Source organism: Orussus abietinus, unplaced genomic scaffold (genome assembly GCF_000612105.2).
Source record: "Orussus abietinus isolate OABI.00-Male unplaced genomic scaffold, Oabi_2.0 scaffold109, whole genome shotgun sequence".
Classification (NCBI taxonomy): Eukaryota; Metazoa; Arthropoda; class Insecta; order Hymenoptera; family Orussidae; genus Orussus; species Orussus abietinus.
The window spans coordinates 52917-80889 of record NW_019395023.1 but is presented as its reverse complement, the minus strand read 5'-3'; the positions used below and the strand labels follow the sequence as shown (position 1 = coordinate 80889).

Sequence of the window (27973 nt, the reverse complement as noted above, 5' to 3'; positions counted from 1 at the left end):
TTTTCAAATCTTTTATATAAACTTCATGATTTATTTACATAACCTGGACTTTTCCGGGTGTCGAGACCTTCCTTAAAGCCTCCATATTCACGTTGTAAAGTTTCAAGCGATTCGGTACACCCAGTTAGGAAAAATCTTTCATAAACGATCGACCCCTCAGGTGCCGCTTTCACGGCACCTTAAACCGCAATCAATTGCAAAGAAACATAGAAGGACTTTTCTCATAACATAAAATTTACAATTTGTTGCACTGTCGTCATTTTATTAATTAACCTCCCTTCACTCGTGCAAGATCCTCTCTGTATATGGATACTACAAGAAGTGAATAGTCATTTTCTTTTTCGCACCTTAGGGAACATTACCTTGACACGTTTTACGAAATTTATGGGTAGTCGTTTGTTTTACTGTAAATTATTTTACATTGTAGGGGAATACGGGCAATTTCGAATGTAAATGAATGGTACTGTAGGGTCTGTGTGCAAATTGGTTTCGGGTGGTTTATGAAAATTTTGCGGAAAATTTTAAGCCGGTTGGTAATTTCGGGCTGATTTTCTGCTATAATGCAATTTCGGTGTAATTCATGTAACACCTTCGAGAGCGTTTTAATTGACGCTTTTAGCGCAAGACCTCGTGGTTACAGTGGCTCGTGTTTACATGTCACTTATGAGCGCGTAACGAGAAAGTAAAGGTACATAAAAGGATGGTCGTAAAGAGACGCGATCTTCGATATTCGCAATGTAATTACCGCGACATATCTACAGGCATACTTTGTGGCCCCTTGGGGCCATCTTCGGTAGTCGATACTCGAACATCCGAAGTGCGCCATTGATTTGCAATGAATAAATATCGCCGGCCTTCTGCATTCGCGCGTCTCTTCGCTCGGCTTCATTGAAATGTAAATAAGCCGGCGTATATGCGAATAGGGGGGACCTCCAAAAGTGGACACGAAATTTAACATCTTCAATGACGGCCTCCTTACATCTCACTTGTTGCTAACCTATCGACTCATTTACGCTTTTTTACATTTTGTATGTTTTTCTAAGCCAACAATATTATACATTAAATATAGTCGCTAACCATATCGACTCGTACACGCTCTTCAACATTTTAACAATTTACAAGGCCTAACGATATTATTAATTTCATAAAAACTGAGGGTAATTCACTTGCGAGGGGAATTTATAAAATGGGAATTTAAATAAAACTAGTAGATTTTTTTTATTAACCATGATCGGGGTTGGATTTATTTTTTGCGGGACTTCTAACACGCTTCTCACGTAGACGACTGCTAAAGTTCATCGTTGAGGGGAATGCCACTTTATTTATACATGGTTTTTATTACACGGTAATTCTGACGTGTATAAATGGCGATTTAAGAGAGGTAGGATGCTCTTTGCAGGGTCGCGATCGCGAGTCGTGGGTTCATTTAGGCCGGTTTTATAAGTACTGGATTTGACATTTGTCAGTGACGGAGAGCATGATAAATGGACGCTTTAAAAATCAAGGTCCTCGCGAAAAGGCAACACTTGACTCATGGTAATTCCTGGCGGGGTTTCACGTGTAACTGTGACGAAATCCTATTTTTGAGAGACAAGAACGTCTGGAATAATTGTGCAGTTAGTATGCACTTATCGTAAGGTGACATCCCTATCTTATCACATTTACGAATTTAAAACCGTCGAATTCTTCGACTAACCAACATTTTTTTTATAGCCGATGGGAATTTCATTTTACCCGAAATTAGAGAAATTCTTTTATATTTCAACCTGTAGAAATTCAGTACGAAATAATTAATACAGCCTAAGTGACATTTTATTTTTAAACGTGAATTCTTCTGCGGCATCTGAAATGGTCGATTAACCAACATTTTTTATTCTTATTACCGAAGGTAATCTCATTTCGCCCGATTTTAGACAAGTACTTTTTTCATTTTAACTTTTAGAAATTCAGTAGAGAATAATTAATGTCGCCTGGGTGACATTTTATTTTTAAACGTAAATTTTTTTGTAATGTCTGAAATGTGGGGCAGATCGTGCAATGAGTTTCCAATATGATTCAGGACACGTTCATCCGAGGTATTGCACCTCGGAAGTCTCATTGATCTCGGTGCTCGACTGCTCGCTCGGCGCTGCACTACATTTCATTCATAAGCCCCACTCCGTTCATTCAGTATTATATTACGTGACTAGAGCTACGAGTTCACTCAACTGGATCTCGTAAATGCAGAAGACAAGCCGTCCCTCGGTTGCATTGACTTTTCTCTGGGCAGCCATGGGCCTGCACGCAAGAAAAGTTCAATCCAATAAAACTGACATACATCCATATCTTTAGAAATAAATAAAATTATTATCCCGCTGCGTCTGTCTGAAAAAAAAATATGTGACTATTAAATCAGCGACAAGTAATCTAAAGGTCATCAAATAATCATGCAGATTTAAGAGTGACTTTAATGGCGCATTGTGCAGACTTGATGTCAGGAAAGGGCGAAAAACTTGGGTCAGGTAATAATGCTGTGATAAAGTTAGTGGGCTCTTTTTTTTATGGCATTTTTTCGCCTCCATTGATAAATGGTACTCGGCCCTTTTTGCGGAAGGTCCGATACCGTGCATGTACCTACCGGGCATTCCTGTTTTTCAATACACCGAAAGAGAGATTTATCACGGTTGCGATCCCCTCTGATATGTATCGTTGGCACATTCCGAAAAAAATCGCCTCCAACCTGTACGGTTTTCAGCTCACTATAGCTTGCGTAACCGCAATTGTGTCGAGTACGGTCGAAAGGTTGCAGCGTTTAAGCCCAGCGGGCTACGAACACCCGAAGAAGCCCACAAAAAGTGAATCGAGTATGTCGTGGATGAATTTACGAGAGTTATAGTACGTGCGTTTGTCATTCTGTCTCGGTACGGTTCAGCTGCCCTCAATTGCGCAATTCGCTTAGGATGAAGAGGAAAACTTGGGATGCCTCTTTCATCGCCTGATATGGAAATGGCAATTCGACCGGGATTTTAACCAGCACTTGAAATTTCAAAATCAATATTCCCAGCTCTCCGTTCGAAAATTAATAACCAATTCCAGTCCACTTCACTTTTAGTCTTCCTCCACGGAAGCTTCAGACCGCAACAGCCATTTGACCTGGAATCCCAATTTTCAAATCAGTATCCAGACACAGTAGCAGGTGCAATCAACACGTATGAGTATAGAAACGTCAATTCCACATCCATTGAAAGGATTCAAAAGAAATATTTAATTTTATTAGTCGTCAATTTTGGTTAACATAATTTTTCAATCTTTCCTAAGGAAGCTGTGGACTACAGTGTCAGGTTGAATCACCACCCACCCTAGTAGCAGAAAATATTTCTCCTATATTTTCTATATATTTAACGAATATCGTACATTTTCTAAATATTTAGCAGACATTTAAAATATTTGCAAAACGTTTACTTTAGAATATTACCTGTATAATATTTGTATAACATTAGCTCTACGTGTTTTCATAATATTCCTCTACCAGATATACAAAGCATTTCGTTTCAGTTTAATTTATGTTAATAAGTTTTAAAATATAAGTATTAAAATATTATCTGCTGAATATATTATAAACGTTTAAAAATATCTGAAATCAAAATCACAGGTTTTGCTTCCATAATGAAATGGCGGAACGAAAATCTTACAAAAGTTTGTCGTGTTTTCTTTTATACCAAAGGAAGTGTCCGATAATAATCGTGAAGTAAAATATGTACTATTTATTATATGTTCATAAATTATTGAAACTAAATATGTCATTGAGATTTTCAACAAATATTTCAGATATCTTCGAATGAAATCTACAAGGAATCTTAAAAGATCTGTCGCTCGAGATAGCAAAGATTACAAAGAAATATTTCAAAATTATTCTATGCTACTACGGCATGAGTACAGAAATCTCAAGTTCACATTTATTAAAGGGGTTCAACATAAATATTTCCTTTATTTCAAAGTTAGTCACCAATTTCAACTCATATCATTTCTAATTTTCCCCGAGGAAGTCGCGAACTAAAGCAGCTTGCTAATTTGGGTCCGGAATTCTCAAGTGAGGGTCTAAAAGTGCATGGAAGTGAAATCACCACCCAGCACATGAATACTAATTTGAACGACATTTAACGGAGTTGGAACAATGATTTTTTTTGTACAAGTTCTTACCAATTCTAGTTTGCCCAAATTTGAATCTCTCCTACGGAAGCTGCAATTTCAAGTAGCTACCTAACGTGGCTCCTCAGCCACCAAGTCAGGGTCTAGATGCAATCACATCGTGCAATGTCAATTTACCCTAGCTCGCATTTGTCCTGATAACGCCGATTTAATGCCTAGTGCCTATTTCGAGTCCAGGATTTGCCTCGCAGGTCTCTTCCTACGAGATAGGTACAAACGAAGAGCGTCCCCAACTGGTAGGAGAAGTTCCCGAATTCGCTTAGAGTTTAGTGCATCCTCGTTGCACTCGCTGCATCTCGGTTTGCGGTGGAAGGAGGTACGAATCGCGTGCAGGTGCAATCGCGCAGTTGCATCATCGGAGCTCTCGAGTAATGGCCGATCTCCACTCTAAATGGAGCCCTATCGAAAATCTAGGAGAGACTGACGGCTACCGGCCCAACCTGAAGAGGCCTCCAGGTGTTATCTGCCATCCGCCCGCGAAAATCTCAAATGCAATCGAGCTCTCCCTGTTTACAAAACCGGCCCACGATCCGGTGTTTAACACTCTTGATACGCCTAGTTAAATACGCGAAGCTCGGCTAATTCGTTCCGCCGAGTGGCCGTCCGGATGTAGGCAGTGCGATTTTCTATACCACTCGGCAATCCCGAACGTCACTTTCGACCTCGAACAACGATACGAAACGGATTTCGCACCCATTTTCGATCGATCTTAACGAACGGTTCATCAATTTTCCTCATTCATTAGCGTTAAAGATTGATAATTCCACTGCGTTCGTGGTTTAAGCCATTGAGTCTTGTTTTTTCGCTAGGAAGGGTTCCGCCATTTTGGAACGTCGAGTCTCAATGATCTTTTCTATTGTCATTAAGGTGATATGAAAGGATCAATCTATATATATATGAAACGTCGAAAAATTTATAAAACTTATTTCCAAACTAGGTGGACCGATCGCTGGAAATTTCATTAAAGAAATGTATACTTGGTTCTAGTTTGGGATAAATAAAAAAAAAAGGTCGTATTAAAAATGAAATTTCACCGGTACCACGTTCTTCCTTAGGGCCTCCATAATCACACGCTGAAGTTTCTAGCGATTCATTTTGGTGCATTCAGTTTGGAGAAAAGTTTCATCAATGTTTTGATGTTTTATGTTTATAGAATGACCCTTTCATATCACCTTAACCACTGGCTTTTTTATTGACTAATCGGTTATATATCGACTAAGCAAGTTACACATCGATAGTTTTATTTTATTCACGGCTTCAGTCGTCGTTTATTATTTTTTCGGTATCGAGGCCGCCGCCATATTGGATCTCCGCGGTCGTAAGAATACCTCGGAGAAAACGTTCTTTCTCATCGATAGAGAGGCATTGTGTAATGGTAACGACTATGTCGTTCGTTCTGTCGGATGGCTGTGTCCGCGGTTCTTTTTACGCAATCAAAAGCCGACTATTACTTTCACCGAAGACGATTCTCGTCTTCTCGCGGACGCGAACCCTCGAAACGCGTCGCTCCTCGACGCCGTGGAGGAGATTCATCCTCGATTAATAAAGGTCAGTCTTATCAAAGGTCATTGCCGGAAATCACGAATCGAGAGGCGCGACGCGATATTCGATGGGTGGTTAATAATAGATAGAAATCGCATTCGGACATGGTTGAGGATATGGATGAGCAATGATGCAAAGGAATGGGAACAACTTAGATCATCGGTGTTCCCAACGAGAAAGTCCTTGAAAGATCCTTAAATTGAGAGCGATTTCTTATTTCGTTTTGTTGCTTAAAAAAAAATGTGTGTGTTCAAAGTACGGACGTTTTATTCATTAAAAGAAGTGTGTTAATCACATATCATTGACATTTAAGTATCTGATAGAATTGAAAAAGATCAGCGATTAGGTTTTTCTTTTTTTTTTTTTCTTCTGATACGGAAGTCGCCGCTCAGAATTTTATTGGTAATGTCATAAAAGCGGGGGAAAAAAAGGAAAAAAAATCCGAAGGCCTGATAGTTATTTAAATTATTTCATGTTGTTCAACCTGTTTTACCGGATTCTCGTTTCGACGATATCGGTCGGTCGGACGGTGCTTATTTGCAATTTCTTCGAGATTCTCCCTAAAGGACAAAAGGAGAAGAATTGCACAACATGTGACATCAGTTAACTCTCGATTTTACTTAACACTTTACGCGCGGCAAAACTGGAACGGATAAATTAACCTTTCGTTTCATTCGAATCGGAATCTCATGTAACTGCTGATATATTGATAGCAATTTTGCAAATAGTGCACACACCGCGGTAAAACGCTTTTTACATAAAGAAGCAGTTAATGAAGAAACCACTGAAATGTCAAGCATGCGTTATTCAGGCTTTGTGGTGGGAAATTGCGGTTGTGAAAGTCCGCCGTTTAATAGTTAAACGTATAAATCTTTTTTCATCCTTTCTAGGGGAGTCGTTCCATTAAGCAATTTGCAAATCGCGCAAATATGAATTCCGTGGGAATACAGTGATTACCAGAGGCGGTCGTTTAACCTTTTACTTTTTACTGACACACTTTGTGTCGTTTGGTAGTCCTACACCTGTCACGTATAAAATGCGACAATATTCCTGTCACGGCGTATCGAGGTTTTCGCGAGTTTCTACAAGCTTCTCTCTGATATTTTGTTAAACATCACACGATAAGGTTTATAAGCAGAAAGTTGTCCGAAATTAGACATGCAAATCGGCACAATCGCCTGTGAATAAAAAATCGTAAAAGTGCCAGGTAACACTGAATTAAAATAATTCACCGTAATTTGCAGTTTAGAAAGTGAATCCTTCCTTGTTTAATTTACATGGACATGCCGTTCGAATTATTTATTCGAACGGCATTTATTTAACGGCGCTAATTAATGGTGACTGATTTGAATTTAAAAACATACATGTATATAGTAATTCGATTTATATCAGGCTAGAGGAATTGTACATTGGAATATTTTACAGTTTTATGCTGGATGCCAATTATTGTTAAATTGTAAGTAAATACCATTGTTAGTAATACTGTACGGTCGATCGAATTTTGTTTTACTTCGGCAAACCTTGTTTTTTCTCCGAAAAAATATTCACTTGCATGGCCAATATTTGTGGAAGAAATACTTTTTTTTTTTATTTAGTAGAATCAATAGTCTTCTCGATGTGTGAAGCGTTCTCACTAACCTTGCATTGATAGTTTCAGATGACCTCACTCTTTTTCTTTGAATTAACAGTTAACATTCCTTACTTCATTAAGTCAAGTGTAAAATTCACAACAGCAGTAAATTAATTAGGCAGACTTATACGACTCGTTGTAAAGCACTGATTTTCAATTAACAAGGAACTTGAGTAGTTATCCAGTTGCAGAGTTATTAAAATGTAAATAATTTTATAGCAGGGTAGTAAATTTATGAATTCGCTACAAACTATAGATTATTGCGTATTTACAACTTAAATAACTACCAGGTACACCTGTTATAATTTATTAGACTGCGCTCGATAATTGGGTAGGTGTATTACCAGGTGTAAAATTAATTGTTCGCTACTTCATTAAAATTGCCATTAAGCTATCACTCGTTCATCAAGATCGTAAATAAGTAGGAGGTGATAAATTAATTTCCTAAGACGTCGCCTTTCACCATTAAGTAGCAATTAATAAATAATACTCCCGGGTTACTCTATCGGGTCAAATTATCGCGTCTCGATACCTTTAATTTATTTATCAATTGGTAAGACCAGTTGCAAAGTCGTTGCACCAGTCATATCGAACTTCATGATGCATTCGTAGTTACGTTGTCTATTGAGAACTCTTGTCGCGTTCTTCGATTTGCATCGAGGCGTTGACCACTTTCCATTGCCGTTAGGAAGCTTTGTTTTGCAATGTTTCGGAATAAATGAGTTTCTCTATAAAATTCTTGAAATTATGCGGAAAAATATATTTAATTCTAAGAAAAATAATGCGTAATAAATTTATACCGTTGCTTTATTCAAACTAGTAATGTCGCAAAGAGAACGCCCTAGCGCCGACTTGTTGAACGTTTATGGTTGTTGCGTCAATAATACGTAATACAATGACGCATGTTCGTTTGCATCATCAATCGGGAGCTCCGGATGCCTCGAAAAGGAGTCATTAAATATGACTAATATGGAAGATATACATTCAAAAGTATTTATGTGAATTTCAATTAAACTCGTTTCATGCGAGACCTTTCCCGTTCTGTGACAGTGATACGCGGTCGCGCATCTCCAGCATTGAAATCACCAAATAAAATTCCATACTAAATTTTCTGATCCGTGCTAAGGCAGTGGTTGGTCATCAATCATTCTGAATTTTGACCCTACATATATTAATCATCGTAACGAAAATTGTTGAAGCACCCTTCATTTAATAACAACCGGTCAAACTAAATAATAAATCCCAAGTTGCGGGAATAGTTTTGAAAATGAGAAATAATTCATTGTCAGTCTTTGGTCGCGTTTTTCCGGCATCGATGTCACCAAGTAGGATCCACATTTTCAGGATTTGTCATTTATTTGGAGGCGTCAGTTTTCCATCAGTCTTGCAACTCGGATCTGGTGTCATCGAGTTTTCCGTCATCGCCTCGCCATTGTCCATTGATACACATCGCGACACAAATTCCGCCGAGTATTAGTACCATCGCAAGACTTGATTCATGGTACATGGTATGAACATTGGCATATATTAACCTTTCGTACATACACGTGCCGATCCACGAGTCCTCCAGTGTTCGTCATCATCGCCCTGGAAGATCAGCTTCGAGACCGCGTCAGGATCTCGCTTTCTCTCTCGAGCGTGGGTTGACGTGTGAAATTATTGCATCAAAGTGCATTTAAAGATGCACCAGGATGCCGCGGTTCTTCCACAGCCTACCAAATTAGGAAGAGTAAATTTCAAGACACTTTTTTTTACATCATTCATAGCCACAGAAAATAAGAACCAATAAACACAAAGTGATGGATTACGCATTGAGAAATTGTACAAAACGTGAATTCTACTACTTTGGGATTATTTGGGAGTCGTGTTTACCTCGAACAGTAAATAATACCTATTCAGGGAAATAAATAAATGTTTTCAAGTGAACATCATAGTTTCTTTTTTACTAGATGATTAAACCTGAATAAACGAACGTCTGTATTGTAAGAACTTTTACAACGTGGTTCTTTTCAATCACATTGGTGATTACATGATGCGGCTTGTCGTTCACTCTTCGTGACCCAATTTGAAGAAGAGAGTATAATGAGCGCTCTTTCATTCCATTCAAAATGGATTTTGAATGTGGGATGTATAGTGCGAGAAGTGAAACTGCTTTCACTTTATTTTCGGAAGCCATCAGATTCGCCCGCGGCTTTGAATATCTCTGAACGTAATAAAATGTTGATGTATGCATGAACTTTGCGAGCCAAACGAGCCGAATTGCATGTTTAATTTTTATGCCGTATCCGACATTCCCCGAAAATTATGAATTATTAATCAATTATTCAAGACGCTTCTTAGAGACATTTCCTTAACTTCAAATAATATACCTTGCTACTCTGCCTCATTAAATAATGATTACGCTTTTGATAGACTATTTTAGTCATTCGGGTGAATCAGCAGGCTTAAAATGCAATGGGATCGATTGCATATTACGCCATAACTCGTAAAGCTCAGGGATGCATTCGAGTAGGCGAGTAGAATGTCATAACTACTCTCTGCATTTGATCGATACTTACCAGAGGCATATTTTGCATGCAATATGTACAGAGTCAATTTATTATTTAAAGCGATTGTCCTATAAAGGATCTATTAAGTAGATGCACCTTGTACTATATGCGCGATGGATACAAATTTCTCGCCTCTTCGAACACTACATGGCTATTTTATGTTAACTGCTTTTTGAATTGTTGCAAAAGCCTTGCCGCTTTCATAGCTACAGTAATACATGTACCTCACATGATTGCAATTACTCCTGTGCGTTATACTCGACAATTTTCCTTCTTCAAGGCATTACCTTTATTTTAGCTTTACAGCATGAATTGCCTATTTTGTTAATCGTTTTGCAAACTGAGTTGCAATACCAAGGCATTATGTGGTTATCGCCATATAGCACCTCGTATATATGTATATTTGTGTACCATTTATGATAATGCTAATATTGAGCCCGAGGCACTTGCTCGTGGATTGTAGAAATAATGTCGCAATGGAAGCCAAATTGCTGACGTAGTTACGGTGAAGAAAAAAAAACGTTTATGCCGTTTTTTTCTTCAGTCTGAATATAGCAGTAAATCAACAGTTTGGCATAAAATCTACCTAGAGAATGAAATAAGACTGGCAAGAATTTATTCATGCATTCGATATGATCAGCGCCATGAAGAATATTTTTATCCCGCTGGATATACTACTTTTCTTTTTTTTATTAAGAATTATTTCTATGCAGATATGGAATATGAATAGGCATGTATAAGCTGTATTACATGGTAATTAAATACTAACCAGCTCCGTTTGATTTTCTGCAGGCGTTTGCAGCATCCGTTCTGCAAATCGCACAGGCGCAAAATGAAAGAGAAGGCAGGGAACTCATATTGGAAATAAACGACAAGCTGAAATCACAGTATCTGGGACAAGACATCAATTCGAGTAAGTTACAGGATCTGAAGTTAAGTGAAAGAAAATGTCAATTGTTGGTATTGCAAGACTAACGAATTTACAATTCTCAGACTCCTACAATTATGGGTACGAAGTGGCCCCGGATGGCCAATTCCACCACGAAGTCAAAGGTCCTGATGGCGTCACTTACGGATGTTACGGTTACGTCGATCCTTTCGGGAAGCTCGTTGCAACATTCTACATCAGTGATGGATGGGGATATCGAGTCGTCCGTCCTGGAAACGACATAGAGCTATTTTTGCACAAGCACGAACATCATGATCACAGCAACGAAAGCGGTGACCATCACGAACATCACGGAGTGATCACGCCTTGGACAAATCTGCACTTCCCATCGGTATGTTCACAGTTCGAAGGGACTAACGTTCGACCAACGATTTCACCGCCTCCAGGACAGCCACAAGGTAAGTTACAATGATGCTTGGAAGATATAAGTACTTGTATTCATACCGTGAACATTAAATGTGTTCAGAACCTGGACAACCCGGAACACCGACATATCCTGGGTACCCCAGCATCCCAGGAATTCCAGGCAAACCTCATATACCTGGACATCCTGGTACTCCAGGAAAGCCAGGAACACCTGGAACTCCAGGATCACCACCAGTGCCGGGTTACCCTGGATTCCCTGGTATACCAGGAATTCCGGCGATTCCTGGACACCCAGGAAAGCCACCGACGCCAGGAACTCCAGGGACCCCGGGAACTCCTGGTACGCCACCAAGGCCTGGGCATCCAGGATTCCCAGGTATTCCCGGGCATCCTGGCTTCCCCGGGCATCCAGGAATTCCAGGGAAACCACCAAAACCGGGGACCCCGGGGACACCGGGGACACCAGGGCGACCGCCTAAACCAGGATTCCCAGGATTCCCAGGAATTCCAGGCCATCCTGGACATCCTGGCCACCCTGGTACACCGGGAACGCCTCCGATACCTGGTCATCCAGGAACACCAGGAACGCCAGGGCAACCACCCGTACCGGGACACCCAGGCACTCCAGGTCACCCTGGCCATCCGGGAACTCCCGGCATACCACCAGTGCCTGGACATCCAGGAACTCCGGGGACACCTGGGACACCTGGAACGCCAGGAAGGCCGCCAACACCTGGACATCCAGGAACACCTGGTACTCCTGGAACACCTCCCATTCCTGGACATCCCGGACATCCAGGAACGCCTGGGACACCAGGAATACCGCCTATTCCTGGTCATCCCGGACACCCCGGACATCCTGGTACGCCAGGCACACCTGGAACACCACCAATTCCTGGACATCCTGGTCATCCCGGACACCCTGGAATTCCAGGGATTCCAGGCACACCTCCAATACCAGGCCACCCTGGACATCCTGGAACTCCAGGAATTCCCGGAATCCCAGGAACGCCACCAATTCCTGGACATCCCGGTTTCCCCGGAATTCCTGGAACACCAGGCACACCAGGCAAGCCTCCAATTCCGGGGCATCCTGGTCATCCTGGAACGCCTGGCACACCAGGCAAGCCTCCAATTCCAGGGCATCCTGGTCATCCTGGAACTCCAGGAGTTCCGGGAATACCAGGCACACCAGGTACACCTCCAATACCAGGCCACCCCGGGCATCCAGGCACACCAGGCACCCCGGGGACGCCACCGATACCTGGGCATCCCGGTTATCCTGGAACACCAGGAATTCCTGGCACTCCAGGAACGCCACCAATACCAGGACATCCCGGTTTCCCGGGAATTCCTGGAACACCAGGCACACCTGGAACTCCTCCAATTCCGGGACATCCTGGACATCCTGGTCACCCTGGAACACCGGGGACGCCAGGCACACCAGGGCGTCCTCCAATACCAGGGCATCCAGGTCATCCCGGAACACCAGGAACACCTGGATCACCTCCTATTCCTGGACATCCTGGACATACTGGAATACCAGGCACACCAGGTACACCTCCTATACCAGGCCACCCCGGGCATCCTGGAACTCCAGGAACTCCGGGAATCCCAGGAACGCCGTCGATACCTGGACATCCTGGACATCCTGGAACGCCAGGCACACCAGGCAAGCCTCCAATTCCGGGGCATCCTGGTCATCCTGGAACGCCAGGAACACCAGGCACGCCTGGCCATCCTCCAACTCCAGGACATCCTGGTCAACCGGGAATTCCCGGTATCCCAGGAACGCCGCCGATACCTGGACACCCTGGTCATCCGGGTACTCCTGGAACGCCAGGCATTCCTGGAATACCTTCAATTCCTGGTCATCCAGGTCACCCAGGAACACCAGGAACACCTGGACGTCCACCAATTCCGGGATATCCTGGCCACCCTGGAACACCTGGAACCCCAGGCACGCCCGGAACGCCACCAATACCGGGATATCCTGGACATCCCGGAACACCTGGAACACCCGGAACGCCACCTATACCGGGACACCCAGGCTTCCCTGGTACTCCAGGAACACCGGGAACACCTGGACGACCACCAATTCCGGGATATCCTGGCCATCCTGGAACACCTGGAACCCCAGGCACGCCTGGAACGCCTCCGACTCCTGGATATCCTGGCTCCCCGGGTACACCGGGCACGCCAGGCATTCCTGGAATACCGTCAATTCCTGGGCATCCAGGTCACCCAGGAATACCAGGAACACCTGGACGACCACCAATTCCAGGATTTCCTGGCCATCCTGGAACTCCTGGAACCCCTGGCACACCTGGAACGCCGCCTATACCGGGATATCCTGGTCATCCCGGAACACCTGGAACACCTGGAACGCCACCTATACCGGGACATCCAGGCTTCCCTGGTACTCCAGGAACACCGGGAACACCTGGACGACCACCAATTCCGGGATATCCTGGCTACCCTGGAACTCCTGGAACCCCAGGCACGCCCGGAACGCCACCAATCCCGGGACATCCTGGCCACCCTGGAACTCCTGGCACCCCTGGTACACCCGGAACACCGCCTATACCGGGATATCCTGGTCATCCCGGAACGCCTGGTACACCTGGAACGCCACCTATACCGGGACACCCAGGCTTCCCTGGTACTCCAGGAACACCGGCAATACCTGGACGACCCCCAATTCCGGGATATCCTGGTCACCCTGGAACTCCTGGAACTCCTGGCACCCCTGGTACACCCGGAACACCGCCTATACCGGGATACCCTGGCCACCCTGGAACACCTGGAACACCAGGCACGCCCGGAACGCCACCCATACCGGGATATCCTGGTCACCCTGGAACTCCAGGAACTCCTGGCACACCTGGAACGCCGCCAATACCAGGTTATCCTGGTCATCCGGGAACGCCAGGAACTCCCGGGACCCCACCGATTCCTGGACACCCTGGTTATCCAGGAACCCCTGGGACTCCGGGTACTCCAGGAAAACCTCCGATACCGGGTCATCCTGGGCAGCCAGGTACACCGGGAACACCGGGCACTCCTGGAACTCCGCCAACTCCAGGTCATCCAGGAACCCCAGGGATCCCCGGTCAACCAGGTACGCCACCAATACCTGGGCACCCTGGCTATCCTGGCACGCCGGGCACGCCAGGCAGTCCTGGAACACCTCCTATTCCTGGGTACCCAGGGCACCCCGGAACACCAGGAACGCCGGGAACCCCTGGGACTCCTCCAACACCTGGACATCCGGGATTCCCTGGTCACCCTGGTACACCCGGAACACCGCCAACACCGGGTCATCCCGGTCAGCCTGGAATACCAGGAACTCCTGGCACCCCTGGTACACCACCTATTCCCGGGCAGCCAGGTACACCGGGAACACCGGGAATACCTGGACGACCACCAATTCCTGGATATCCTGGCCATCCCGGTTTCCCTGGACATCCGGGTCTCCCTGGACATCCCGGTTTCCCTGGACTTCCTGGCCATCCAAGTCATCCGGGACACCCAGGTCATCCTGGTCATCCTGGACTTCCCACCCTGCCTGGACATCCTGGACATCCCACTCTGCCAGGCCACCCGGGAAAGCCTGGAAAGCCGCCGCACCATGGTCATCCAGGCAAGCCTGGAAAACCACCGAGTCATGGACATCCCGGACGTCCAGAGAAACCTGAGAAGCCGCCGCATCACGGACACCCTGGAAAGCCCGAAAAACCACCGCATCATGGGCATCCTGGAAAGCCTGAAAAACCGCCGCATCATGGGCATCCTGGAACACCTGGCACTCCTGGCACCCCACCCACACCAGGACAACCGGGATACCCTGGCCATCCAGGAACACCTGGAACCCCGGGTACGCCCGGAACTCCGCCCATCCCAGGACATCCGGGCTATCCTGGCACTCCAGGCACGCCTGGAACGCCACCAATCCCGGGATATCCTGGCCACCCTGGAACTCCTGGAACCCCTGGCACACCTGGAACGCCGCCTGTACCGGGACACCCAGGCTATCCTGGCACTCCAGGAACACCAGGAACACCACCAATTCCGGGACACCCAGGTTATCCTGGCACTCCAGGAACCCCTGGCATACCTGGAACGCCACCTATACCGGGATACCCCGGCCATCCCGGAACGCCTGGAACGCCACCAAAACCGGGATATCCTGGCCACCCTGGAACACCTGGAACCCCAGGCACGCCCGGAACGCCACCAATACCGGGATACCCTGGCCACCCTGGAACTCCTGGTACCCCTGGTACACCCGGATCACCGCCTATACCGGGATATCCTGGTCATCCCGGAACGCCTGGAACACCTGGAACGCCACCTATACCAGGACACCCAGGCTTCCCTGGTACTCCAGGAACACCGGGAACACCTGGACGACCACCAATTCCGGGATATCCTGGCCACCCTGGAACTCCTGGAACCCCAGGCACGCCCGGAACGCCGCCAATACCGGGATATCCTGGACACCCTGGAACTCCTGGTACCCCTGGTACACCCGGAACACCGCCTATACCGGGATACCCTGGCCACCCTGGAACTCCTGGCACCCCTGGTACACCCGGATCACCGCCTATACCGGGATATCCTGGTTATCCCGGAACGCCTGGAACACCTGGAACGCCACCTATTCCGGGACACCCAGGACACCCTGGACACCCCGGACATCCCGGACATCCCGGACATCCCGGACACCCCGGTCACCCCGGTCATCCCGGGCACCCTGGAAAACCAGGACGGCCTGGTAAACCTGGGCATCACGGTCACCCCGGAAAGCCTGGCAAACCTGGATCTCCAGGAATTCCCGGATTCCCAGGCAAGTTTGTCCACCACTTATAAAAACTCCGTGATCATCAACATAACAACAAATGTCGCATCCATACTACTTTTCTACGTTTTTTATTAACAATGGAACCTTATACAAGTATAACATTACAGGTCTGCATCATATAGTCGATCGGTTTGTAATCCATTCTCGTATCCAATTTTAGGTTACCCTGGTTATCCAGGACATCCTGGGAGCGCAGAACCAACTGATCCTGGCTACCCTGGTTATCCTGGCTACCCTGGCGCACCTGAAGGTCCCATTGGTGGGACCGGGCCAACTGGTCCAACCGGTCCAATTGGTGGCGTCGGAGGCGTCGGTGGTGTCGGCGGTGTCGGGGGTGTTGGCCCTGATGGGCCGGACGGACCTTGGCCGACTGGACCTCCGGGTCCCGATGGTCCCTGGCCTGGAGATCCCGACTACGTCCCGGGGGTAAAACCAACATCCCGGCCGTCGGTCGTTAAATCCAGTGCACCCTTGACGACGAAAACTGCCAGCCCCTTGTCGCAATTCGGATTCACAAGTAATGATATATCAAACTTTAACGATAACTTCCAATTCCCAGTGACCAAACTGAGTAGAGCCGAAGACAAACACAGACAGGACATAGAGAACCCTAGCGGAGCGCAAACCCGCACTGAAGTAACGAAATACTCCGAACGACTTGTCAACTACGACGGACTGACGAAAGTGGATCGATCACGGTTCGAATCTCCGCAGCAGGACCAACGCGAACGAACTACCGACTACGAGCGGAACTACGACAACTACGACCTGCAGAAAGTCTCGCACCTGTCTCAGGATCGTTTGACGAAGCACGGTCGAACCTTTTCTAACGACGGCCAACGGCAACGGGACAACCAACGTACTAGCCAAAAGGACACGAAAGACGGTTTTGACCTGCGAAAGCAGCACAAGTTCGAACAGTCCGACCTGGCCCAATCATCAAGGAACAATGAATTCCAGAGAGAGAATGAACGGTCGGGAGGATTAGAACAAGTCCAGAAGCACGAGGACCATCAACGACGCGGACAGTATCAGAGGACATCCAGCTTCGACCAAGAACGCGGGTTCCACCAGCAACGGTATACCGAAAGATCCCAGACTAAGGTCGACTCCTCCAGCAGGTCGGAGGGCGGTGGAGAGCTCGTTTCCCTGGGCGAACAGGTAAATCCTTCACCTCCAAAGTCCGATTTGGGCTTCCGCGCGATAGGTGTCCAGCCACCTGGCCCCATCAACATCAAGCCTATCTCGCTACCGTTCGGTCCTGATGCCGAAGCTTGTCCTTGCTATGTAGTCGAGTCCCAAAACGCAACCAGCGCCGAGACCGTTGCCACCACCACGACCCCCACTTCCCTAACCGGTCAGCTTGGATTCATCCCGGTGATTTTCGTGCCCTACTGCCCTGGCGAAAAGTCGGACACCGACAAGGCGGCTCTCATGTTCCCATCCGCTACGCCCATTCCATACCCGTGCAACGCGTGCGGCTCGCAACACGGCGAGCTTACGAAGGAACCCTTCGATCTTGGTCAGCTTGGGAACCTAGAACAACTAAGGGCCGCTCTGAGTCGGGCCAACCTTGGATTTTTGAATGTTCCAGTCAAGGCCCGAGTACAGAGGCGCAAAGTCAGCCGGAGGAAAGTCGAACGAGGAGCGTAATGCTAACTTATTGTCTTTGCATTCCACCCCACTCGGGGAGAAGTATCTACCTTTGGAGGGAACCAATCGGCGAATCGGCGAACCCCAACTGCCCGTGCACCAGCTGCTGGTCAGCTGATGGATGGCCACTAGAGGTGCCACTCGCGGGTGCTTTGACTCTTTTTAGGGTTATCGCATCCCCTGATCCCCCAGTCTACAAGGAAACTCTTGTCTCCTCTTGGGGTCCTGTCCTGGTGATCATTAAACCGATGTCGGCAGGATTGGTACCCCAACAGAGCTGACTGCACTTTCACCGAAGAACTGCATTTGGATACTTATCTCGCCTTCGCGCAGATCTCCATAGATCGAGATCTGCAATTGATTCTCGCTAGGGAATCAGGAATTTCCCTAGGTACAATTAGAAGTATTAGGATGCATTATTTGGTGCGGTTGTTTTCGTTCAAATCGTTCAGGATGAACCGCTAGAAATTGTGCGTCGGTTTAATGGAAAGATTTGTGGGTGTCACTTCGAGCCGAGAATTAAAACGCTTGAGCGATGGAAATTCTAAAAATGGAAAATCTGTGGTGCAGATATTTTCGCCGGTGTTTCCAGAATCAGACTTTGAAACTTTGCGAGGCACTTTGTTCTAACTGACTGCGATAGCTTTGTACGAGGGGAACTTCGTTCGCGATTTAACGTAGGTATAAGTGAGGGCCTGTTCAATGGTCATGTCTGGAAATTCGGGAATCATGATCGGTGATTAGGATCAAATTGAGTATTTACGCGTTGATAACGTGTCTTGTGGTTAAGAATAACCATTGAACAGGCCCTCTGCATTTCTTAGCCTGGGATTTAGTTGTAGGTCTGGTGGTCCTTGCGTTTTATTACTCGAAGATCATGTTCCATACTGTCTGCAATTGTACAGTACCTCATATTAGGTTCCATACAGACTCAGTACTTAATTTAGATATCGCGGTCACTCTTAGGTCCCTTAACCTAATCATCCATTTTAAGAAGACATTTTAGGGTAGGTCTCCTTCGGCTTGTTCATCTTCCCCCTTCGTGACGATTTAGGTGCAGAAAGGGAAGGGAAGTTTCATAATTTTTTTTTTTTTCGAGCGTTCCAATCCCTCGATGCCATTATCGAGCGCCAGACTTGACGAAAATGTTAATCGGTGCTATACTACGAGATTATCTAGAATTAATTCGAATTAAGCCATGTAATATATGCTTCGCAATAGTGAATGCAACTAGACGTATTGACAAATAAATTATACAATTTCATATATCAAGAAGCTATTTATTCCCCCTTCACTGACTTCGTACTAATTATTATTTTTATTTACTTCGACTTATCATATTTCATTTCTCACCTTTTTCATCCTATTCAATGAAATTGGTAGAGGACTACATGTTAGACTCTCAAATGGTTCAACACATTAAAAACATTACGACAACTTAATGTTATAAGTGTAACTTTGATGATGACATGAAAGTACCTACGACTTGGTTCCGATGAAATTCGATACATAGATGTACAATGGAAGGTAAGTAAGTAATTATTTCATGATTTAAAATAGAAACCGAAAAAATGTGTACGAACATGTGCGTAATTAATTTTTGTCAACTATAATGGGACTAATTTACAGGCGATAAGAATTATTAAAGATACTTAGTAATTTCTCTCTCGAACCTTTTTGGGTTTTAAACATTAAAACGTATACAAAAGTTAAAAAAAATTATAATAAACGAGACGTTGAGTTATCTCGTTACGAGTAGCCTCTGTAGCCTGTTGGATAACCACCAGCAATACCAGCGTAACTACTATAAACAGTTCCACGGGTATCGTATGGATCGTAACCACCCTTGTAACCTCCATATCCCTTTCCATAAGCACCATAACCACCATAACCACCTCGACCGTATCCCAAGTATCCACTATCGTAGCCATTACCATATCCATTATAATTATAACCATATCCATTGTATCCAGAACCATAGCTTCCGTAGTCGGAACCGTATCCTCCATATCCTAATCCTGCATAACCTCCATATCCGGTTCCATATCCGGTTCCATATCCGGTTCCATATCCCGTTCCATATCCTGTTCCATATCCCGTTCCATATCCGGTTCCATATCCCGTTCCATATCCGGTTCCATATCCCGTTCCATATCCATATCCATAACTAGGTCCTAGCCCAGTAGCACCGTAATAGCCATACCTGAAAAGAATTTCAATAATTTTATACAATTAAACGCCATAACACGTCTACCAGATTTTCCACAAAATATATTTTTCGCCACGGAATGAATGGATTTTCCTTCATTCCTTCATCTTACCTATATTTGGCTTAAAGTAGTTACACTATAATTTAACGAAAATTATTCTCTGCCAGTACACCTTAATTAGCGCGTTTAATTTCCCTTAAATGTTAAATTTTAAACAGTCACGGTGTATTCCGTATTCCCACAGAAAATGATGCCTTCCAGAACTCCTTCATTTGCAAGTTTACAATTTAATCACGAAGTGCATCTTACCCGGTATGACCACCTCCGAGAATTCCTCCGTACCCTCTGTACCCATTATTAAGACCCAAGCCACGATATGTGGCACTCTGTCCATAAAGGGAAGTTCCTATTCCTGGGTAACTCCCGTATAGGCCGCCGCCACTCCCATAACTTCCTCCGTAGGCACCATAGTCCCTGTTGACTAGGAATGCTGGAACAAGGGAAGCTTACAGGAAAACCTATAAATTTCCACGCCGAGATTGGTATGAACCGAGTTATTACACGTTTCACGACAAACGTTTCTAACGCAAAAAGGTGTATACGCGCATTTCAAATAAAATATGTCGCCAACACTCGGTGAAATAATTTCCACGTAATTCTCTTTGTAGGGAATACATGGAGTAAGGTAAATATTTTTCGGTCAAAAACACCGGATAAATGTACCCAAAATAAATAAATTTATTACACGTTTCACGACGAACGTTTCCAACACAAAAAGGTGTATACGCGCATTTCGAATAAAATATGTCGCCACACCCTAATTCTCTTTGTAGGGAATACATGGAGTAAGGTAAATATTTTTCGGTCAAAAACACCGGATAAATGTACCCAAAATAAATAAATTTATTACACGTTTCACGACGAACGTTTCCAACACAAAAAGGTGTATACGCGCATTTCGAATAAAATATGTCGCCACACCCGGTGAACTAATTTCCACTTAATCCTCTTTGTAGGGAATACATGGAGTAAGGTAAATATTTTTCGGTCAAAAATACCGGATAAATGTACCCAAAATAATTAAATTTATTACACGTTTCACGACGAACGTTTCCAACACAAAAAGGTGCATACGCGCATTTCAAATAAAATATGTTGCCAACACTCGGTGAAATAATTTCCACGTAATCCTCTTTGTAGGGAATACATGGAGTGAGGAAAATATTTTTCGATGAAAAACACCGGATAAATGTACACAAAATAAATCGTTGATGCATGTTGGTTAATAGGCATCGATACTGAAGTTTATTTAATCCTGGAAGGTGGATCATACATTTATTAAAAACTGTAACGTATGTAAATTGCTATTTATTATGTTTAATCGTCATTCGGGCAACGAGATCCTTGGTTGCATACAATTTTCCGGAATAAACGAGGGAAATGGATTTCCGATATTTTATGCACTTCAGCTTTTATATGGAAAAACGAGAAATTTCAGTTCATGATATTCCTTTTATGATTGTTTCCTGTACCAGAGTTTCGGATGTCAGGCGCGAAAGTTTCTTTTCCATCTCTACCGATTATTGTAGTCTATGTTACATATTATCTTGTTCATGGACAGATTGGTTGAATAGATTGCGCGATAATCTGTCAAACCTTGACAGGATATGGTTCATGGCGTATCGGTTGCTCACTATACCCATTTGCCCCGAAGCGAGACAATTTTCTCAGGAAGAGGAAATGACGTCAAGCAGGTCTGCTTGTTTTATAAATCATATAGCAGGTTTCAACGGAGATACAAGGTATCCACATAACTCGCGCAACCCAACTGGAAATATTTGCTAACTCCATTGCTTAACTCGGAAAATAGTTAAAAAAGCGTTACTAGCAAATACACATACTATATTATTTTAATAAAAATAATGTCATGATTTCACTTATTTAGTTTACACATGTTAAGAGAAAATGTATGGATAATGAGGCGAACTTATTTTTATGAAATTTTTCTTTCAAAGGAATACCTATAACTTCTTTAGATGCAATCTGGACTTACCGGACTAACGTTCTTTTTTTTACGATTTTCAAATTATGAATATTTGCATACTCCGTTGCATCCCTCTGCAAGTGTTACTTCAAAATAATCTATTAATAAAAATAATTCTATAATTTTTAAGTATATTGTTTGAAGAGTTAAACTCAAACCACCTACGCGAAAAACTGCCGGTTAAAGTAAGATATTTAATTAATTTGTACGCAGTATAAATGTACTGCATAATTATGCATGGTTGTTACCACTCACCTATCTAGGAACTAAAGTCAATATTGAAATTATAATGCAATATTGGAATAATAATTATATTACCGATTGTTATTCAGTTTACGCGGCGTACGTTCATTAACCAGACTAAAGTTCACTTTTTTACGATTTTCAAATTAGGGATATTGCCGCCCTCGGCATGTAGTTAAATACACATTAATAAACAATAATCACCTAGTACTGATTAAATAAAATTATTTGATAATCTTGAAATATACGCTTAGAGAGTTAAACTCGATCCATCCTGATGAAAAGTTGCCCTTCAAAGTAATACATTTAATTAGTTTGTACGCAGTATAAACGTACCGCATAATTATGCATCGTCGTTAGCGGGCACCAAGCCAGGAATTAAAGGCAGGATTGCAACTATTATGAAAAATTAGCGATTGTTATCCGGTTTACACGATGTGCATTCACTAAGTGTGTCACTGCTATTCCCACGCTCTGGGAACTGAACCGTTTTTATTGTACGATGACATTCATCCTATTATGCAAACGCAATGCGTCCTCGAAGGTCGCTCCTTTATCTTTTTTATTAGTTACACGAGTGTAGATCAGTTAATTAACTTGAAGGATTGAACTTGTTGATATTATTAGAGCCTTCGATGCGTTATGGGCGTGAACTTCTCCACGTACATTCGTAAACAGACTTCGCGCATGAAGTCACTCTAAAAAGCCACACCTTGAATTAACCATCGAGGTAAATGCGCCAAGGAGAAGGTTAATTAACCTAAATGTTGCGGTTCTACGATTGTTTCTTCGAATGGGTCCAAATCGAATTGCGCATCGAGATTGAAAAGCCAGATTGCTAACGATGATGGATGACGACTTAATCGATCTCTTCATCTCGCAGCAGGAACGAAGATAATAACTCTATCGATACGTACTTTCACATAAAAGTGAATTAAATCCATTAAATCAATGACATGTCGTTGGACGATTACTTCCATACTTCAATTAATTTCATTACAAGGGTGCTTGATTGTATAATGACGGAGTTCTTGATTGTGGATATAGATTCACATTTCCAATGTAAAGTTAATTGATATTTTTAATACGAGCGTTACTTTCATCAATTCGTAATTTTACCCCCCGAATTCAGTGCATCAGATTGCGAAGGCGTCGTTTCATTATTTCTTCTAATCGATTACTTCCTGAAGAAGGCTGATTAAAAGACGTCCTTCCGGTTCTTTATTTTCAGATATTCCCTTAACTTTCAAGCACGAAGTTCGTAAGTATTTTAATATCGTGGAAATTCCAAATACTTTCCGGGAAAAAAATGTCGAAATATTCAGAGGATGTGCTAACGGAGTGCATTTTTCACTGGAAAGAAAGTGGAGGAAAATGGCGGCGCATGAATGGCCATTGTTACTTACTCCGGTCACTGGCCTCTGCGTCGAGGTCCTTCACGTCTCCATTAGGTTTATTTATGGTAGATGTTAATTTCGACGGCTCTTGAATTTCCACTGCACTGCTGCATAATGCCACTAGGCAAGCCAAAATCGAAACCTGAAAGGATTGGAAAAAACAGAAGCTATCTAGAAATTTAAATAATAGAACACTAATTGCGCCATTTTTATAGCATATAAAGACTAAACAAGGCTAAACAATATCGTTTATAAATTATGTTCTTATCCGAACTACATCGATGTCGACTGGAACGGTCAATTGGTAAGAAAAAGAATATCGCAAACGCAGGAGAAGACATTCTTGGCGTTGGGTAACTTCCGGCACGCAACGGAAGTCACACTTCGGGACTTCCCGAAAGCACTTACTCTGCCACACCATGAAGGATACGCAATTCCTTATTACCCGGAATTTTCCTGTAATTTTGTCAGGTACTTTCCTCGAATTGAATAGAAATCCAGATAATTAAAATCCCATCAACTTCAGGTATACCCCTCCCATGTCCCCTTTAAGGAATTTCAAGAATAAAAACTCTTCACCGATAGTTGATTCAATATATAATTCGTAAATTTGCAATATCAACTTGAAAATATCTAGCATCAAACGTCTCGAGCAAGCGATCTCTTTAAAGTACGGAGTTAGTACGATGGGAAATAAAATTCGAAGAATACGGATACGAAGAGCAGCCGAAGAGCGCTTGCCCTCCTGTTGAATATCGGTTATCGGGTCACCCGATCCATAAAATGGACACTTTCCTCGTGTTCCACCCTAACTGGAATCCCCTTTAAAGGCGAACGCTTGGCAAACGCGAGTTGCGTCCCGAAACGAGGGGAAAAATCGATCGAGAACAGTACTTACGAGGATGTACCCCTTCATGTCGTCAATGGCGGTTTCCAAGACGGCGACTTCGAAGGCGCAACTTCTTGGGCGGGAGGATGGTGTTCTGCGTAAATCTCCGACAGATAACTCCTATATATGCATTTGCCACCTCCACGGGGCATAACGCGTGAGTTTAGCCTCCTTCGGTGCTGTCGAGGATGACAAGGTCGCCGCCAAGAAGAAGGCTTTCTGCCCGGCACGCCCGCAGCCAAGCATGGCGGCCGCCTGAAAACGCGTCCATGGGAAATTGCGATATTCCTGTATTCCCCCGGTCGACCAACGACGGATAATATGGCCTTCAATTTAGGCCACGACGTCTCGAGTACTCAATTACGCGCAATTGAATTCCTCCTGGGCACGGCTATGAAAAAGGCGATATCTACTCTTCAATTACATTTCGGAGTGGTAGGTGAAATTATTAATGTCCATAATTGCTCTTCATTGGACGGGAAGAGCAAAGTCAATTTCAGTTTCCGTACCGCCTCTTGGGACTTTATAGAGGATTCCAAAATGGCGGACGCGAGGGGGTGAGGACGCTTCCGAATCGGAACACAAATCCTGGTTTTAAATTCGTTTTCAATTCTGCGATGGTACAATGAAGTTTGTAATAGGAAAGATAATTGTAGGTATTGACGGTTGGCGAGGAATTTCAACATGGCGGGCTGAATTCCACGTGGATACAATTATGAAAAAGGCGAACCTACTCTTCGATTACATTTCGGAGTGGTAGGTGAAATTATTAATGTCGACAATTGATCTTCTTCAGATGGGAAGAGCAAAGTCAATTTCAGTTTCCATACCGCCTCTTGGGACTTTATGGAGGATTCCAAGATGGCGGACGCGAGGGGACGAGGACGCTTCCGAATCGGAACACAAATCCTGGTTTTAAATTCGTTTTCAATTGTGCGAATGTACAATGAAGTTTGTAATAGGAAAGATAATTGTAGGTATTGACAGTTGGAGAGAAATTTCAACATGGCGGGCTGAATCCAAGGCATATTTGGATGGAACTGCCCCAGGGCGGTTATGTAAAGGTCAAAGAAAAAAAGCGACAAAGCTTCCGAGTGACCAAGCTCGCTATTTGCATTCAAATATCCTCCAGCGTGGGAGCTTACAAGCGGCGGGAAAAAAATTCGGCGAATTTCGATGCCATGAATTTTCATGATTTACCTTCGAGAGGGTTGCGTGTCTTTATTGCTGCGACGATGCCTGGCGGAAGTCTCCGGGGCGCCATTTTGGTTTTTACGGCCGCAACGAGGATACGTGAAATGAGGGAAATTTTGTTGGGTAGTCTGTCCTTTAATTATATTACAAGGTACATCGGGTCTCTACTCGATACTTTACGACCGTAGTAAATGACCTAATTAACGATCAACAATGCATCCGAAAATTCAATGTAATCCAATCGATTATTAAACAGCCACTGCAAAAGCATATCCCTTGTTACATCAGCGTTAAGTTTCCACATCCCTCAATTAAGTCGTTCTCTTTCGAAAGTTTAATTTCACTTTCATTTCTCTTTTCCTGTATTTTCCGAAAATTGATTCACCGTAGAAATTGGGGTGAAAGTAATTATAAGTTGCGGTTAATTGCAAGGTGTTTTTATTTCACAGTAGTTTTAAAAACAATGGGGGTGTTGCTCTCGACTTATCAGGTGAATGGGCAGGTACGTGAAGATTGATATCGGGAGAGCATCAATTTTATTCCTGAGGGCAGAATTATGATTATATTTCATAAATTAATACTATTTATTTATTTAATTATTTTCGACCGCAGGTGACATGTTTCTTCGACTCCAATTCCAGGAAAATCCCGGCCATGAATTCGAAACTCGAGACAACCACTCACTTCCGGTATAATTTAAGGGTGGGACATTAAGGTAAGTGATTCATGGGGCTGCGACAACGCCCTCGCTCGTACCACCCTGGTGCACAGCTGTCTAAGATGGATTACTTTATCAAGTACTGAGCAGCACTCCTAAGTGTCACTTTTTATCGACTCCTCGGTTTCCGGATGACAGCCGAAGGGGTCGTTTTTACGCCTATGAATGCACCTCCCGTCACAATCGATTATTTTCGATTCGACATACAGACCGATGAAGGAATTCTGTGTTTCAGAAGAAGGAATGAAACGGTAAAATTAAAATGATATACAATTTTAAGGATTCGATGAAAATAACATTGCAAACATAAATGCATTATCTAGTAGAAGTACGACAAATAATTTGTAATGATTCTTGGAATTTGGAGTAATTATTTTATTTAAGCTGGCTTTTGTTTTGAGCCGAAGAGGCGATTTTATTTCGAGTACGATTTCCAAACTCAGGATTTGAGAGAACGATTTCAAAGAATTTCATATTACCAAGTATTTTTACATTTAAATGGAAATTATGAATTTAATTATAATAAATCGATAACTCTGTCTGGAATAAATGTTCGGTTGCCGGTGAGTTGTAGTAAATATTCCGAATAAAATGGCGCAAGTACTCCAAGTTAATCTTATTTCGAGTTATCGCTTTTAGTTATCTCTACTTGCCTTAGAGAAAGTGAGACTCTCTCTTTCTTTTACTGACATAATACAGGGGACTGATAACAAGGTACGTCAGGCCAGATTCTCCTGGGTATTAATCAAACACATGGAAAACGAGGTTAAGGAAAACATAATGATATCTATAAAATGTGTTTCGTAATGCCGTGACTGGATTGGAAGCCTTTTTTTTTTCTTTAACTTGGCCATCTTGAGTCACGTAATGGCTGACTTCTAATAGTCGCAATGACACATGCCTATTCGTGGCCGAGAAGTGGTTCATTTCTCCTTGGTATATCATTTCCATAGATATGGTTGAAATTAAAACGGTAAATATAGTAAAGTGATTAAGATTCAATTATCCAGGAAACTTGCTAAACTGCTGTTACGTGTATCGGACGAGTCGCCTGTTGGTACTCTACCATTTCTGCTTCCGTGTATTTCGGGTTGCCTACATTACAGGGTATGCTAATGAAATCCTGCTTAAGTTGCGAAAGTTTTTTCTCTCTTAATGTCTTTAAAATGTATTTATATACACCACTTTTAAACTCCGTATATCTACATACATCGGGTTGCCTATATTACCGAATTTACTCAAGGGTGTTTTACAATTGTAAATTATGCGTTAGAAAAGTTTTTTTCTCTGCTGTGCTTTCAGTTTACCTTATCTGCAGTTTCTTTGGAGGTGATATTTTAGGCTTCGTAATTGGAAGAGAAACATTGGTTTTGGAAGGGGGAATTTATGTCTACAAAGTTAAGTAGTGATTTTCGAGTCGAGGCGAACTCTCATAAACGTCTGACCGGACAATGAAGTAACTACTGACTTAAAGGAGAAGCCTTCAGGATCAGAAAGTCGGCTCACGAATTCTCGGGGCAATCCAATGAGTTTCGCC

General features: G+C 43.7%; 2 protein-coding genes across 2 annotated transcripts; both read right to left on the bottom strand.

Annotated features, from left to right (window-relative positions):
• Window positions 1-13052: 13052 nt before the first annotated feature.
• Window positions 13053-13520, bottom strand: LOC111674191 (collagen alpha-2(IV) chain-like). Its single transcript, XM_023433601.1, has one exon. The coding sequence runs from the start codon at window positions 13429-13431 to the stop codon at window positions 13105-13107; it is 327 nt and encodes a 108-aa protein (XP_023289369.1). The 5' UTR covers window positions 13432-13520; the 3' UTR covers window positions 13053-13104.
• A 5066-nt stretch (window positions 13521-18586) lies between these two features.
• LOC105694500 (keratin-associated protein 6-2) lies at window positions 18587-24655 on the bottom strand. Its single transcript, XM_012415229.1, has 4 exons — window positions 24534-24655; window positions 23645-23777; window positions 20261-20441; window positions 18587-19944 (listed from the first exon to the last, which is right to left on the bottom strand). Exons 1-4 carry the CDS (start codon window positions 24549-24551, stop codon window positions 19491-19493), a joined length of 786 nt encoding a protein of 261 aa, XP_012270652.1. The 5' UTR covers window positions 24552-24655; the 3' UTR covers window positions 18587-19490.
• Window positions 24656-27973: the final 3318 nt, after the last annotated feature.